The sequence below is a fragment of the Chenopodium album genome, chromosome 22 (genome assembly GCF_948465745.1).
Source record: "Chenopodium album chromosome 22, dcCheAlbu1.1, whole genome shotgun sequence".
NCBI classification, from domain to species: Eukaryota; Viridiplantae; Streptophyta; class Magnoliopsida; order Caryophyllales; family Amaranthaceae; genus Chenopodium; species Chenopodium album.
Window position 1 is genome coordinate 8,685,286 of NC_137855.1, and position 15,744 is coordinate 8,701,029.

General features: G+C 34.9%; 1 protein-coding gene and 1 pseudogene across 2 annotated transcripts; one reads left to right on the forward strand and one right to left on the reverse strand.

Moving 5' to 3' along the window:
* Positions 1-262: 262 nt before the first annotated feature.
* On the reverse strand, positions 263-4,737 carry LOC145605971 (DNA damage-binding protein CMR1-like; annotated as a pseudogene). Its single transcript, XR_014105174.1, has 5 exons — positions 4,563-4,737; positions 2,892-3,619; positions 1,746-2,176; positions 1,081-1,179; positions 263-717 (listed from the first exon to the last, which is right to left on the reverse strand). The product of XR_014105174.1 is annotated as a DNA damage-binding protein CMR1-like (transcript).
* A 1,048-nt stretch (positions 4,738-5,785) lies between these two features.
* LOC145604990 (uncharacterized) lies at positions 5,786-9,245 on the forward strand. The gene is made up of 7 exons (XM_081660990.1): positions 5,786-6,066; positions 7,040-7,258; positions 7,711-7,797; positions 7,972-8,118; positions 8,306-8,332; positions 8,465-8,560; positions 8,855-9,245. Exons 1-7 carry the CDS (start codon positions 5,851-5,853, stop codon positions 9,065-9,067), a joined length of 1,005 nt encoding a protein of 334 aa, XP_081517116.1. The 5' UTR covers positions 5,786-5,850; the 3' UTR covers positions 9,068-9,245.
* The last annotated feature ends 6,499 nt before the right edge of the window (positions 9,246-15,744 follow it).

Here is a 15,744-nt window from a genome sequence, read left to right on the forward strand (position 1 = left end):
ATACTCGAACTACATCGAATTCCGTCAACTTATAATTGAAAACAAGGGATGTAATAACCAATCCATTCAATGGCATAATGGTATTGATATTAGTTAAAAGATAATAAGAAACTGGACAAATGTAACGAAACATTTAGTTTTCAAAAGTCAGTATTTAAGATCGGATACTCGGTCCGTTGACTCAATTAATTAAGAAAATGGACCAATTATATACAACAAAAAAAATCAAAATGTAAAGATGGGTACAAATATGGACCATTGTTTGTGAATTTGCTAATTTAACATTCTTTCTTTAGATTCGTTTAGCAGACAACACTATGTTAGTGGAATTAAGATACAGAAACGAGTTGCCCTATAAAATCAACAATAATTAATAACTTAACACTAACCAGGCATTGTGCTTGTTACAGCAGATCATCATTCACAGGAATTGTCCCATAGTCCCATGAGTTACAACTTACAATGAACAGATTACGTACAAAATTGCTGAATAAGGTTGATCATAAAGATGCTGTCCATATGTAAACCTGACCACCGCTAGTAGCACCAGCCAGCATCCCAGCATTGCAGGGGTGAGCATGATACCGACATGGAATAGCAGACATATGAGAGCTTGCCAATGAATGTACCGTCTTTTTTTGTGTCACTGATAGCACATCGACTCTCCTTTTCATATTTCCTATATAAAGATGTGTATCATCCCAACCCCATACAGCCCTGCTCACATCAAACAGCAAAAGAGTTCATATATTTAGAACTACCTTAAATGGATAGAAGTACAAGTACGGAAAGGGCAGAGGTTTCAGCAGTTACATGAAGAAAAGTCAAATTCTGTTAATGCATCATGCATGGACTTACTAAGCATCAGTTTAAACATATATCAGACATTTAAGTACTGACAAATTATCAGCCAGATGCCAAAACCATGCAGTTTGTGCTATAAAAATAAACAGTAAGTTACACAAATTAATACACATCACCTGATGGGCAAAATTTGCAAATGCAAGCAATGTACAGCAAGAAGTGTTGCTATTTAAAACAAGCAGTTCTACTGAAGTACTGATATAAAGAATGTTATACCTGAAAGAAGAAATCCATCTATTCGTCCAATTATCATGGGGAATCATGTATGTATCCTCAAAATTTACACCACTAAGCACACCAATATTGTCATCCACACTGCACAGAGAAGAAAATAGACATAAGAAGCGAAAGAGCAACAAATTTACAAATACCATCCAAAGCATGACAAGATTAAGCAAGGTACTTCACACTTTCATAAAACAGCTTGCTCGAGAAAACAGGCATCCAAGTCATACAATCAGACTAACCACACTTTTAAAGCTAAATTTGAATGGTCAATGAAATAACAAAAGGGATTTTTCAAATCTCAAAATCTCACAGCTAACTTCCTGAGACAAGAATCGGGAAGAGATCTTTAATCTGACAAACAAAAAAGTTGAGTCGAGTTTCCAACATCAGAGAAGCCAAAATGTTTACAAATCAGACAGGATAACCTTTAAATATGTAACTAAGTACATGTACAAGTTTTAAGAAGAGACGTCAGCTTTCAGCTACTGAGTCACAGGCTCACAGCATCTATTAACAGCATAAATAGCATTTGTGCTAACATAATGCATAATATCTCCAAATAATAGATTTAAAGCATGAAAAATTAAAAATTTAGAATACTTTGTGAAAAAGTTGTTAAAACTAAGTAAACAGCTACCATAATGGTCAAATACCTTGTTGTTGCCACGCAACGACCAGATGGAGAGAAATAAGCAGAATGTACAGCTCGTGTATGCTTGACAGTCCGCATAGCTTTGCGATCAGGATGTTTATCCTCGATTTTGGTTTTCATATTTCTTAGATCCCATAGACAAGCAAACCCATCTGTAGAACTAGTTGCCATGAAATTGGTGTTTGATGGGCTAAAATCAATGGAGTTTATCCTTCCCTGATGTAAGGGCCAAGAGGACGAGATTTCCCCCACTCTTACATCAAACATATTTAAACCCCCTGGACCCTCAGCAAAATAAACAGTATTCACATCCTGTGGCTGCTGTGCAAGTGAATAAAAAGCAGACTCATAAGCACTTGAGCATACAAGTTCAAACTTCTCCCTCCCAATGTTCATCATCTTTAGAAACCCATCATAACAGCTAGAGTATACCTGCACACAAACTTACATCATTACCAAATCAACAAATTAAATAAAGAAAATTGAAATACAGAATTAAAGAATGACACAAATCATCCCAAAGATCAGTCAAAAGTCAAAGGTTCAAGTTTCAAACATACAGGTATTCAATATCAACATGAAAATCATTATATTGAAGCACAAATATAAAATTTCAACATGAAATTTATATTTTCCCTTTACTAGAAACAATTGCACAAAATTTCAGAAGAAGTTGGTTAAACTACATCAATGGTGTCTGCACTTTTCATGGTATCTCCCTTATAGATAGATAATGTGCAGGGATGAGAAGGAAAAAAATATCACAAACAAAACAGACAGGGTTCAAACACTGATAAAGTTGAAGATCCCAAATCAGAATGCAGATGAATAACTCTGCCTTTAAGTACAACACAAGCTTAGCAAAAAAATTCCAATATACGTTCAAAGGTAAAAGCCTACAAACTGGTTGAAAAAACAGAATAATAGGTTATTAGGTTATGTTTGAAATCTAGAAACCTACAATAGCATGTATGCATTAACAAAAAATATGAGTAAAACATTTTATGGCTAAAAATGTATGATTTGAACCTTCAATCAAGCATGAAAAAGGGATTAATGGGAATTACAAAAGACTGACAACTAACAACTGATAACTATGACCATTAACATATAATCCAAATAAACTACATTAATGCCAAGTGATTACCTTCGATAGAGCAAAAGGGTGCACAGAAATCCCGGAAATAGGAGCCACGTGTGGTTTATAAAGATGAATCACATCTTCTTCCTCCCCCTTTTGTGGTTTAACATCCCAAAATCCCAATTGCCCATGCTTGTTCCCTACAACAACCATAGTCATCTCTGTTGTTGGAAAGAACTGAACAGAAAATATCCTTCCTGGCACGACACGGGCTATGTTATCATACTCTAATTTCAGTGAGAGTGGAGCAAAAGGCTCCTCCAGCTTAACCCTTTCAAACTTTGTGGCAGATTGTGAATAGTCATCCTCATATTCAGATTTTATCTTTCTGGCAGACTGCGAATGATCATCCCCATCTTCAGATTTGATCTTTCTTGCAGACTGTAAATGGTCATCCCCATCTTCTGATTTTATCTTTCTGGCACACTGTGAATGGTCATCCTCATTTTCTGATTTTACCTTTCTTGTAAGTCTAGTGAGTTTTTTTACCAGAGCCAGGGGTGAACCTTTCCCCTCATAGGCTTGTTCCATACTAGGAGATTCCACAGGCACGGAATTTGATTCAGGCGAACTGGATAGCCTAGAGGAATTAGCAGTTGAATCATTAGAACCTTCAGGTAGGCCAGACAAAATCAGGAGGCTTTCCTCGAGTGCGAAGGGAACGGCGAATCACAACTGGAGTACTATCAGGCTTGGGCTTCTTCTCAGAGCTCTGCTTGTATGACTTCTCCTCTCTGTGATACATACCATTTCACATATTAACACTCATACAAACCACACAAACTCCTAATTACCCCCAACCCATAACCCAACTAGAGAAACTTAGACTAGTTTTTCACATATACTTCTATAGTTCAATTGCTTGCAAAAGTAAGTTTATTGAGTAAGTATTTGTATTTCACTTAGATTTAATGTCATACTCGTATCAGATACTTCGTATAAAACAACTAAAAAAACTCCCTCCGAACTCCGTTCTTAGTAAATATGTCACATTTCTAATTTAGGTTGTAACAATTTAAAAAAATACTACACTTTCTAAATTAACTTTGGTAAATGTTTAACTTCTCCAAATTTCCCACAATGATAACCAACAAGAAAACTACATTGCACCATGATAAAGACGTAAAAGCTTGTTATTTCAACACAATTCCTTTAATTATGGGCAGAAAGAAATGCATAACATTTCTATTAATCCAACTATCAAAAACAGAATTAATAAACATCAATTTCAAAAGAAATCCAAATTCAACAAAGCCGAAAATAATAGCAATTTCAAGTTCAATAAACACGTTGCAATTGCTTAAATGTTACTCCGTAATTAGTTACCTTTTAATTAAATTAAAAATGGCAGCAATTTCCCTCACTGAAAATTCAAATTAACGGAGTATAAAATTCACTAAAAAGCATAACAACCAAATAAATCAACAGATAAAATGGCAGTAACAAAAAAAAACTTCAAATTCAACAAAGCCGAAAACAACCGCTATTTCAAAATCAATCAAACGTGTTGCAATTGCATGAAGATAAATCAGTAACCTTTCAATTAAACTGAAAAATACACCAACTTTCCTCACTGTAAATTCAAATTAAACAACAAAATTTCATCAAGTAGCACAAAATTCAAACAAATCAACCAAAAAAAGGCAATAAATTAAAAATGGAAGGAAAGAGAAAGACCTAAGACGCTTAGAAGCGGCGGAAAGATCGGCAACATGAGAGTGAATCTTGAGAGAAGCCATAACTTGGGAGTTGCGCTTGATATTCTCGAGTCTCTTGCGTTCGTACTCCGTCATTTGATCGGAATCCGTCATTTGACCGGAATCCGCCATTGCCGCCGGCGAGGAGAGAGAAAGACAAGGGTTTCAATTTTAGTGAGAATTTTTAGGGCTTTTTAAGACTTTGGGCGGTTGGTAGGAGAGGGGTTTGTGTAAGTGTTGTTTTTGCGGGAAAATGTAACTGGCGGGAATTGTTTTTCTTTTTTTTTTTTTTTTTTTTTTAAATAAAAAAAATACGAAGTGAATTATGTTGGGATACTTGATTATGGACATACGTGGATGGGTAAATTGCCATACATGTGGAGCTTAGTCACTAGTTTACATATCACATATGACCTTTTGCCTTCTTCGATGATAACTAATGTATGTTGTGTTTTAATTAGTGAGGAAGTTCTCCAACAATTTAACCAACAACAACAATCATAAGAGTTGATATATGAATTTAGAAATTGAGAATATGTCACCAAAAAAACAGAAATCTGTCACTCACAAATTGTAGCAACAAAGGGCAATCACACCATCGAAGATGATACCCTTGATGTCCTAACAAACGTTCAAAATTAGACCAATTGGACCATGGATGAGCTTTTATCAGAAGTGACTTTTGAAACTGCTCACTATAAAATGTGAAGTAGCCACACTTTGAAATCTCTATGTGTTTCTCTCACTAATTTTTGCTTCCTCTTAATCTCACTCAACTGTATACAAGTGAGCCAACAAAAGACTTTCTGTTGCCCATCCAATTCCACAGCAAAAGACACCCCCAAAGTCAAAGTAAATAAACTTCTTAAAAAGTCTTTACATTTGGGCATAAGATACGGAGTATACTACTTGGCCCAAAATAATCACCAAATAAAATAGACTTCTCCATATAAAAAGTGACTCATAATCCAAACACATAATAAAGAAAATGAAAACAATATACCACCTCCACTTCCAAATGATCCTACGAGTAACACTTAGAGTCTTCACACTATTACGCCGTATTATTTGCACACAAACTAAGAAACACAATAGTAAAAAATGCAATTCAATGAGACTAGTATAGTAAAAATGTTGAAAATAGACTTGAAACAAATATGGTTAAAATCAGTTAGAACCAGTAGTCCTTAATTGTGGATAAACCAAGAAGTCGTCTACACCCCCAAAATCCCAATGGCTTAAACAAACAATCGAAACTAAACGAATGAATGGGATTCACAATCACAATGTCATGTACCCTAATAAACTTCAAAATAACATGTGGACCCACCTCAGAAACCAGAGGAATTGCAAGTGTGAGAAAGCAAATTTTGGAAAAACTCGACAATGAATTAGCCAAAGGAGATGAAAGAGCCGCCCTTTCTCTTGTCAAGCAGTCCCTCACTCAACCTGGTGGCCTCCGTTGCTTCGGCGCTGCTCGCCAGGTTCTTTTTCTCCTTCTATCTAATTCAATTTTATGACTTTAATTGTATTTGATCATACCCCTTTAACCCTTTTCATATGAATTCAATTCAGTATTACCCTTTTGTTAATTATGCTATTTCTTTATTGGGTGTACTCTAAATTTTGATATTTCTATGATTTTAAGAATTAATTTCTGGTGAAGTGTTTGATTATTTCTTTCAGTTAAACTTCATTTTTGGTATCATTTTGTAACTAGAATTGTCTGATTGGTTTATGAGATTAATATGCAAAACAAATTAAGATTATGTGACCCTATATTTTACAACTATGATTGTATGTATGTGTGTTTTGTAACATAATTGTATAATTTTACAAAGATTGGATTTTTTCCATAGTAAAAAATCAGACTGTATATATTTCTAATTTCTTGGTTACACTCGATTTATATAAATTGTACTTCTTTGAGGTTAATTGGATGGAGCTGCTCTATATGATTAACTAAAGATGAAATTGCAAAACATTTGTGTTTCCAATTTAACCTTAGATTTTGTGGGTTGAATTTCTGATAATATATAGATTGGGATTAATAATAGACTTTTTAATGTTTCTTCACCATGGAGTTTGTTAGTTCAGTTTGTTTTTGTCTGTTGGGGGTCCTGTAGCTGGTTGCATGTTTCTGGATTTATGTCATTGAGATATGTATTGCTTGCATTAAGTTCAAACTTTTGAACATGTGAATCTTTGTGTCGAGCTTCAGTAACCCGTGTGGCCTATGTCTGACTCTTGACGTGATACATTGGATATGGGTATGACTCGTATGAGTACGTTTGAAGCCCTGAACCATTTAAATATGATCAATGTTATGGAGTAATTTTTGAAAATGGTTGGATCCTTAAAACAGATCTGATTATTGTCTCCAAGTCCTGAATCCTGATGCTATGGATTCGGACTTTTATATTGTGTTATTAAGTGGAATTGTGATGTGCAGTGCAGGTGCCTCAGAGACTGTATACTTTGGATGAATTGAAGCTGAATGGAATTGAAGCTGCTTCTCTCTTATCACCCGTGGATACGACTCTTGGTTCAATTGAAAGAAACCTGCAGATTGCTGCGGTTTTAGGTGGTGTTGCTGCTTGGAACGCCTTTGATCTTAACCCCCAGAAACTCTTTTATATCTCTTTGGGATTGTTGTTCTTCTGGACATTAGACTTGGTAACTTGTGTTTTTTTATTTTCAAACTCTATAAATTCTTTTCTACGTTAACAGTAGAGGCTCATGAAAAGATTGTTCTTGGAGCGAGTCACTGTATTAGCCTATTAGGTTATTGTGCTTAGAGAAATTCTTTGAGTCATTTCAATTTTTCATTGCCTAGAGTTTCAATTTTTCATTGCCTAGAGAAAGCAAAATCAATGGGTTATTTTTTTTTGTAAGGAGGTTGATATCTGTTTGTGCCATCCCATTAAAAGTTTTAATCCCTTATCCCAGACAAACCAAGTTATTCATGATTCCTATTATTCACTCCAATTATGTAGTAGTGTCAACTGTCAAGATGTCACATAATGTTGCTAAATTTGACGTGCTTGGCACTCATTATACCTTTTGTTTTATATGTAACACAATATTTTAATGTTGTGGTCTCTTCTTTCATCTGTGGCTTCTAACAGGTTTCTTTTGGTGGAGGAATTGCCGGCTTGGCTCTTGATACAATTGGTCATACTATCAGTCAAAAGTACCACAACCGGGTTATTCAAGTAAGCACATGGATTATTTTCTTGATGCCTGGCGCTAATAAGTGTACTCTTCTTGGATACGCTATCTTTTAGATTTAAAATATGGTAGATGTTTCCTTATAGAGTGTCCTTTTGCTCCTTCCATTAAGTGTTTGCTATCCCTGAGTTGACCACAAGATCAATTTTCAACTGCAGCATGAAGCTGGGCACTTTTTAATTGCCTACTTGCTTGGCATCCTTCCGAAGAGTTACACACTTTCGAGTTTAGAAGCTTTGAACAAAGAAGGGTCTCTCAATGTTCAAGCAGGAACAAATTTTGTTGACTTTGAGTTCGTCGAGGAAGTAAGTTATTCTCTCTATGACCTGTTGATTTCTCTTCCCTTTTAACTATCCCTCTGAACTATCATGTCTTAGCTTGTCCAACTTGCTTATGCTTGGTACATTTGAACGTCTTTTCCTTGCTTATTTGTGATGAGCTTCGTTTGCTTGAATTTCAAATTCTGAATCAATTTGTGACTGTACTTTGCAGACCAATGCAGGAAAGATGTCATCTACGGTATGATCTGATTGATCTCTTCTTGGTACAAGCTTTTATGAGGCTCCCTTCTACTCAATTTTTTCTGGAGAAACCTCATATTAATTAACAGGAAACTACTAATGATTATGACAGTATTATGTCTTTGATTAGATGCTGAACAGATTCTCATGTATAGCATTGGCTGGTGTAGCAACAGAGTACTTATTATATGGATATGCAGAAGGAGGTTTAACTGATATTAACAAGGTTCATCCTACTTATCTATCTGGTCATTACATTGATTTAATCATCATGTCTTAGATTTTAGGGTGCTCCCCAGTTGCCCTTGATTGTCCCCCCCCCCAGTGAACAAAGTGCCTCCGTTACTAACTGTTATGCATCTGTCATTCCTTCACGAACACACAGTAAAATTCTGTTTGCCTAAATTAAACAGATCCTGTTAGCCTAAATCAAACTAACTCATAAACCTTGATTTTATTGTGCTGTTGGGTTTCATATCTGTATTTTCCTAATATTTGAATCATTTTTCCTTCTGAAAAGTTGGATGGATTGCTCAAGAGCTTGGGGTTCACACAGAAGAAAGCGGATTCACAGTTGAGATGGGCGGTCCTGAATACTATCCTTCTCTTACGCCGCCATGAAGAAGCTCGAGCAAAGCTTGCTGATGCCATGTCTAAGGGGATGTCTGTTGGCTCTTGCATCAATGTTATTGAGGAAGCTGTTGATGATGAAGACTTGGTACAAAATTTGTGACTTTGTGCTTACTTTGCGGGTTGCATGCACTTACATTAGCAGCCTTCATACCCAGGAAATACTTTCTTGTGATGGTATTTTCTTTTAAATTTGCTTGTTATATATTTACCTCTCTAACATGCTAAAAACAAAACCATTGTCAACAAAATGAATACATGCTTTCTTCGTTTTCTCTTCCCCTGATCACTGATGAATCAATCTTATTTGGTAGTTAGTTCATGTTATATCACCTCACTCTCCTTAATACGTTGTATGATATATGAAGTATATAGAGCTCATGCGATGTCCCTTGTTTTATATTTCATGTTTCCCATTGATTATTCGCATCCAAAACATCAATTTTTTGTTAAAAAATTTGGATTCAATGGTGAGATCAAGGGCTCAAGTATTCTCAATGGCAATTATATTTGCTGCTACATTTTGCAATGGTGATCGTGGTGCTGTTGTACTCAAGACAGAGGTAATAATCTATAATTCTATAGGTGAGGGAATTGACCTTACTTTACACTGCAAATCCGGGGATGATGATCTTGGAGAAAAAGTGATTCATTTTACAGTCATGGTATTTTACATTTTCTACGAATATATGGGGAACAACATTGTTCTTTTGTAGTTTCAGTTGGGCAGATGAGGAAACTAAGTGGTTTAATATATATTTTAACGATAGAGATGTGAGAGTTTGTGGGATGCATTGCCCGTGGTATATTTTACCTACTGGCCCTTGCCTATTTGCACGCGTTGTTTATATATGTTACCCTTGGAATACTCTTAATTTTCCGTCTTCTTTAGGACCCTCATCGATGTAATTTCAAGGGTGACCTATTGGCTATTAGGAGCAAGATTAATAAGTGTATTTGATCTATTTAGTTGGTAGTTGGTTCATGCTTTATTAACCTTCTCAAGGTCAGTACTCCTTAATATATATTGACCTATTACGACGTTCATCATTTATTTAATATATCTTCATGTTTCCATTGATTTCTTTGTTACCATTTTTTAAATAAAATACTTTGATTTGATGAAGACATTAAGGGCTCAAGTATTGACCCTAATTTCAATAATTTTTACTGCATCGACTTGCAATGGTGATGGCAATGCTTTTGATCCCAAGATACATGTAAGGGAAAGGACCTTACTTTACACTGCAAATCGAGTGACGACGATCTGGGTGAGCAAGTGATTGGATACAAGGAGGCATGGGAATTTTCATTTTATGTTAATTTTTGGGGAACAACCTTGTTCTATTGTAGTTTCAAATGGGAAGACGAGGAAGTTAAGTGGTTTGATATATATGTTTTCGCAAGAGATTTTGAAGTGTGTGAGACGGTTTGTACGTGGTACATTCTTCCTATTATACCTTGCCTAGCTGTAGGCGATACTTTTAGATGTTACCCTTGGAGAACTTATAGTTCTCTGCTTGCTTTAGGTCCCTCGTCGATGTAATTTCGTGGGGGATAAGTTGGAAATTAATTTAGGAATAAGATTAATCGGAAACTATTTAGGAATATGATTAATATATAATAAGTGTAATTAATCAATTTCTCTCTTTTTTTACATTAGCCTGTTGAAAGAAGTGGATTAATGGTAATGCAATCAAAGGCGGGTAAAGGATTATGCTCATAATGATCTTATCTTTTAGTCATTACATACATATAAACATCATATCGTAGACCCTTGTGATTATGAAAAGTAGTAGTGTATCCCAATGAAGCCCCATTTTATCAACGAGATAAAAAAAATCTACTCAAGTGGTAGTTTTGTAAATAAGTTAACAACTTTATCCAATTAGCATGACATTTTTTGTAATAAAATCTATAAGAGTGGAACCTACATTTAATGAAAAACTAGTGTGTCATCCGGGCGTTGTCCCGGGATGTTACTTTGAGTAAATTCCTTTTTTTTTAATTAAGTGTTTGAAGTATTACTAATTATGAATGTAATGTTGATTATTGAAGAGAACATAAAGAATAATATGTGTCTCTTTGTTTTAGAGTTTGGATGCAATTTTGTATTCTGCATTTAAATACATTTATGTGGAAAAATAAAACATAAATTATTGGTAGTTAAGATGGTAAGGCATGTGATGTATATTTCATGAAGTTAGGAGTTCAAACCTCTTTATATGCGTTTTTAATTAATATTGCCATAAATTATTGAGTGGTGACATGGCGCCAGGGGTGCTAATTGAGTTGAGCAGCACGCGAGCAATTTGTACTCGACTCGAGATGTTAACGAGCACGAGTTGAGCAAGCTATAACTCGACTCGATAAGCTCGTGAGCAACTCGATAATATATTATTAATATAGAATTTGCAAACAAAGTTACTATCTTTAAATAAATTTGACACTTATTAAGCCTTAATTTATATCATAAAAAAGGAAAGAGTAAATTTTTAATAGTATCTATAGTGCCTTTTTGGTGCAGCAGGCCACATGGTGTGGCCTGCTGCCAAGTCAGCGAAAATAATGGGAGTTACTAGTATTGTCAAGGTTATTTGTATTTTTCAGGTGTCACTTGTATTTTTTTTTCAGGAGTTACTTGTATGATTACTTATTTAGGGGTTACTTATAATTTTTTTTTTTCAAGAGTTATTTGTATGGATTACTTATTCAGGGGTTACTTGTTTTATTTTTTTTCAGGAGTTACTGATTACTTGTATTTTTTAGGGGTTACTTGTTTTTTTAAGGGGTTACTTGTATGGATTACTTATTCAGGGGTTACTTGTATGAGTTAATTCAAGAGTTACTTATATGATTAATTATTCAAGGGTTACTTATATGAGTTACTAGCTTATTTAAGGGTTACTTGTATGCATGGGTTACTTGTATGAGTTACTTATTCAAGGTTACTTGTATGAGTTACTTGTTCAACGGTTGCTTGTACGTATGCCCTATACCAAACCAGTAACACCCTACAAGTAACCCCGACCAAAATTAGTAACACCCTACAAGTAACCCCTGACCAAAACCAATAACATCGTACAAGTAACTGTTGAAAAAAAAAATTGTATTCTGGGTTACCTGTTTCAATTCTGGAGTTACTTGTATTCTGGGGTTACTTGTATGGAACACTTGAATGGGTTGAGTAACCCCAGATCAAAATCTCGTACCAAACCAATAACACCCTACAAGTAACCCCTGACCAAAACTAGTAACACTTATACAAGTAACCCCATAATACAAGTAATACCTACAAGTAACCCCTGGCCAAAACCAGTAACACCCATACAAGTAACCCCAGAATACAGGTAACACCTACAAGTAACCCCTGTCAAAACCAGTAACACCCATACAAGTAACCCCAGAAACAAGTAACACCTATAGTAACACCATACAAGTAACCCCTGCCGCACCATGTGGCCAGCCGCATACAAAAATTTGTGTTTAGTATCTATACATAATAAGGAAAACAATATACTTCGTAAATTGAACAAAAAATAAATAAAGGCATATAATAATAGAAGGACCAAAATTTTCGCGAGCAGATTGTGAGCTACTAGCTCGACTCGAAACTTTAACGAGCACGAGTCGAGCAGGTTTTATTTGCTCGAAACTTTAGCGAGTACGAGTTGAGCACATGTATAAGGTTTTCGAGTTGAGTCGAGCACCCCTCACATCAGCACGTGATCGACTCGCTCGATAAGCACCCACATGACGCGATGCCATGGGATATTGAGTAATGACGTGCTACATAAACGTTTTTAGGAACGCTTGCAAGTTTATCAATACAACTTTGTTAAAAAAAAGTAGAAAAAAAGCATCACAATATACATCATTCTAAATAGTTCCACAGGAATTATATTCATTAATTGCATTCATCACTATATGCAATACAAGTTTAGTCCCACCTTCTTCAAGTATCAGCATCTCGAGTTACTAATTGCAATTAATGTTCATCCAATTAATTAGTTCACTAATAATTATATATGACAAACTTGACATTAAAGAAAAATGATAGAGGTGTTAACCTGATTGTAAGGTGGCTTGTGAATTTCATAATTTATAAGTTGTTCTAATTGCATTAGATAAGACATGTTTTAGACAAATTAAGCCATATCTAAATTAAAATTTGATCGCAAATTTAACTAATTAAAATTAACATACAAAATACTTTTATTAAGGTATTGACTTTTCTGCTCAAAAAGTTGAAGGTATTTTTTAAATCTTACATGCGACTTACGCACCTACAAAGAATAAATTAGATTTCAACATATTGCATCAAACTATATAATAATTATAATGAAATGTAGAAGAATTATACCCTTCAGTGTTTTTCTGCTTAACGTGTAAATTAACAAGTTTACACGCACGTAGTATGCTCTGGAATTAAAAGAATTAGTGTATGTATATCCCTCTTCATTAAAATAGATCCATAGACTATCAATTCAACCATGTAACATAAACTTAACAACATTATACACCTTGAACTTATGTTCCGCAATCTATGAAGAAGTTTATCAAGCAGCCCAAAGTCCACAACATTATCACCTTATTTCCTACAAAATATGGTCCAATTTATTTATTTTTTAAAGAAAAAGTTAATTACTTAATTACTCCATTATACGTATTTTGATCAATTAAAAGATATACCCAACATAGTAAAATCCATAGTATTGAGTATTGTTGGGTATGACCCAAATTTTATAACCCATTATTTTAATGGAATATTGGTTCATGATCTAGAAGCTTCCGGATACATGTAGAGTGGTTAATATTGCTCCTCGTTTCTCTAGATTTTTCTACTAGCTAGTTTATCATGCAAGTCCCTAAAGTGATCTACTGGTATAAATTCTTCTGTCCTTTTTAAATTGATTTAATTTTCTAATTTTTTTTTTATCAACATTAAACAACAAAATCTTGATTTTTCAGCAATGGTGAATTTCGTTACCTAGTTTCTAGAAATGGTCACTAGAATTGTTAAGTTTGATTTATTTTTGGTGAAAAGCTAGACTATAGATTGTTTGTGCATGTGCATGATTGCTTGTGTGTGTGCCGCATGATTACTTGTGTGCGTGTGCGTGTGCGTGTGCGTGTTCGTGAGTGGAGGGGTGTTAACATATATATTTTACTAAATTCGGCATCAAAGTTGATCGCACATACTTGGCTATGCTAAGAAAAAAATGTTAGGGTTGGTGAGTGCACAGCGGAAGCAAATTAAAGAGGTAGAGATTGATAAAATAATTAAGAGATAGGTAAAGGCAAGATAAGTAGTAGAGAAATGGATAAAGTAGGAATAGTGGATTCCTAAAGAAGGTAAATAGTACAAGGAGGTGTAGTATGTAGGAAGACTAGTGTGTATGGTATGACTTCTTATGTGTTTATGTACTGTATTGAATGCCCGTGACCTATATTTATAGGTGTAGATGGAGCACGGAAGAAATGGCCGGAATATTCTAGAAATTCCTCCATCATTCTTGTATCCACGACGTTCTAGAAAATTCGCGAACCATATTCTAGCTACTTCCAATATCAAGAATTCTACTACCTCCGTTTCAAGTTTTTTGCAACTTTTTCCGAAAAACATCCGCCACACATTTATTGCAACTTTCCAATTTTTGCCATTTTAGTAAGTTTTTTTAAATGAAATTACATATATACCCTTACTTAGATTTTAATAACCCCAATTAGAATTTAAACTGTAAACTTATGAATTACTAATCAAACATTATTTATCTAACAATTCCCACCAAATTTAATTATTTATTCCAATTCGCAACTAACTCATTAATTCATGAAGCCTTCAATTGCTATTTCCAGAAATTGAACCCTAACTCTACTTGTTCTTCATCTTCCTTGTTTCTCTCTCTTCAAAAACGAGCAAATCTTCCTTGTTTCTCTCTCTTCAAAAACGAGCAGATCTATTATCTCACTCACTCACACTTTCTCTCTCAAGCCTCCTTGTTCATCCGTTTCTCTGGTACAAAAAAATGAGTAGATTTGCGTTTTTTGAGTGTCACAAAAATGGTAGATTACGAGCCTCTTGCCTATACTATTTTCGCAAGTAAGGATAAAAAGGAGGTTGAGTTGCTTGATGCTATATACAATGCGCTGGAAGATGGGTTTTTGTGGCCTAAAAGATACTACAATTCTGGGAAGTCGGTGATGTTTTGAGTGAAAATTCCCTTACCGTTGCGGGTAAAGTTCTCAAATCTATTGATGCTAAAGAAGAGGAGAAGAAAAAAAAGAGGGTTTTGGAAGAAACAAAACCCACGAGCAGTGAAAGGGCGAAAAAACAAAGATCTGGTGACCTTCCTGCTGCTTCGAATGTGGCAAAAAATGACCTTCCTGTTGCTTCTAATGTGGCAAAAACGAACCCTCCTGCTACTGTTTCGAATGAGGGGAAAACTGACCCTCCACGCACTGGTAATGATTTCTGAACCCTTTTTATCTTGATTAATTTTACAGTAATTGTTAATTGTTGGGGCATTGTGAAATTGAGTCCTTGGTTATATGTTAATTATTTGGTTGCATTGTGAAGGAGGTTTGTATGTGATTGATTGGTTGCCGATAACAGTAGTTGCTAACCAAGGGGGTATGTGAATTTTGTTGTTGATTTGATTTAGTGGACTGAGTTTGTTGTTGCTTTGGTAAATGAGTTTGTTGTTGCTTTGGTGAATGAGTTTGCTGTTGCTACTGGTATTGTGACACCCTGTGCTTTGTGCTTTGTGAGCACATACA

What these genes read in the sequence shown, in the direction of transcription:
- LOC145604990 (XM_081660990.1), top strand. Translation starts at nt 5,851, where the DNA reads ATGGGATTCACAATCACAATGTCATGTACCCTAATAAACTTCAAAATA. An exon ending in GCTTCGGCGCTGCTCGCCAG is followed by an intron (nt 6,067 to 7,039) that starts GTTCTTTTTCTC and finishes TGTGCAGTGCAG; the next exon opens with GTGCCTCAGAGACTGTATAC. An exon ending in ACTTTGAGTTCGTCGAGGAA is followed by an intron (nt 8,119 to 8,305) that starts GTAAGTTATTCT and finishes TGTACTTTGCAG; the next exon opens with ACCAATGCAGGAAAGATGTC.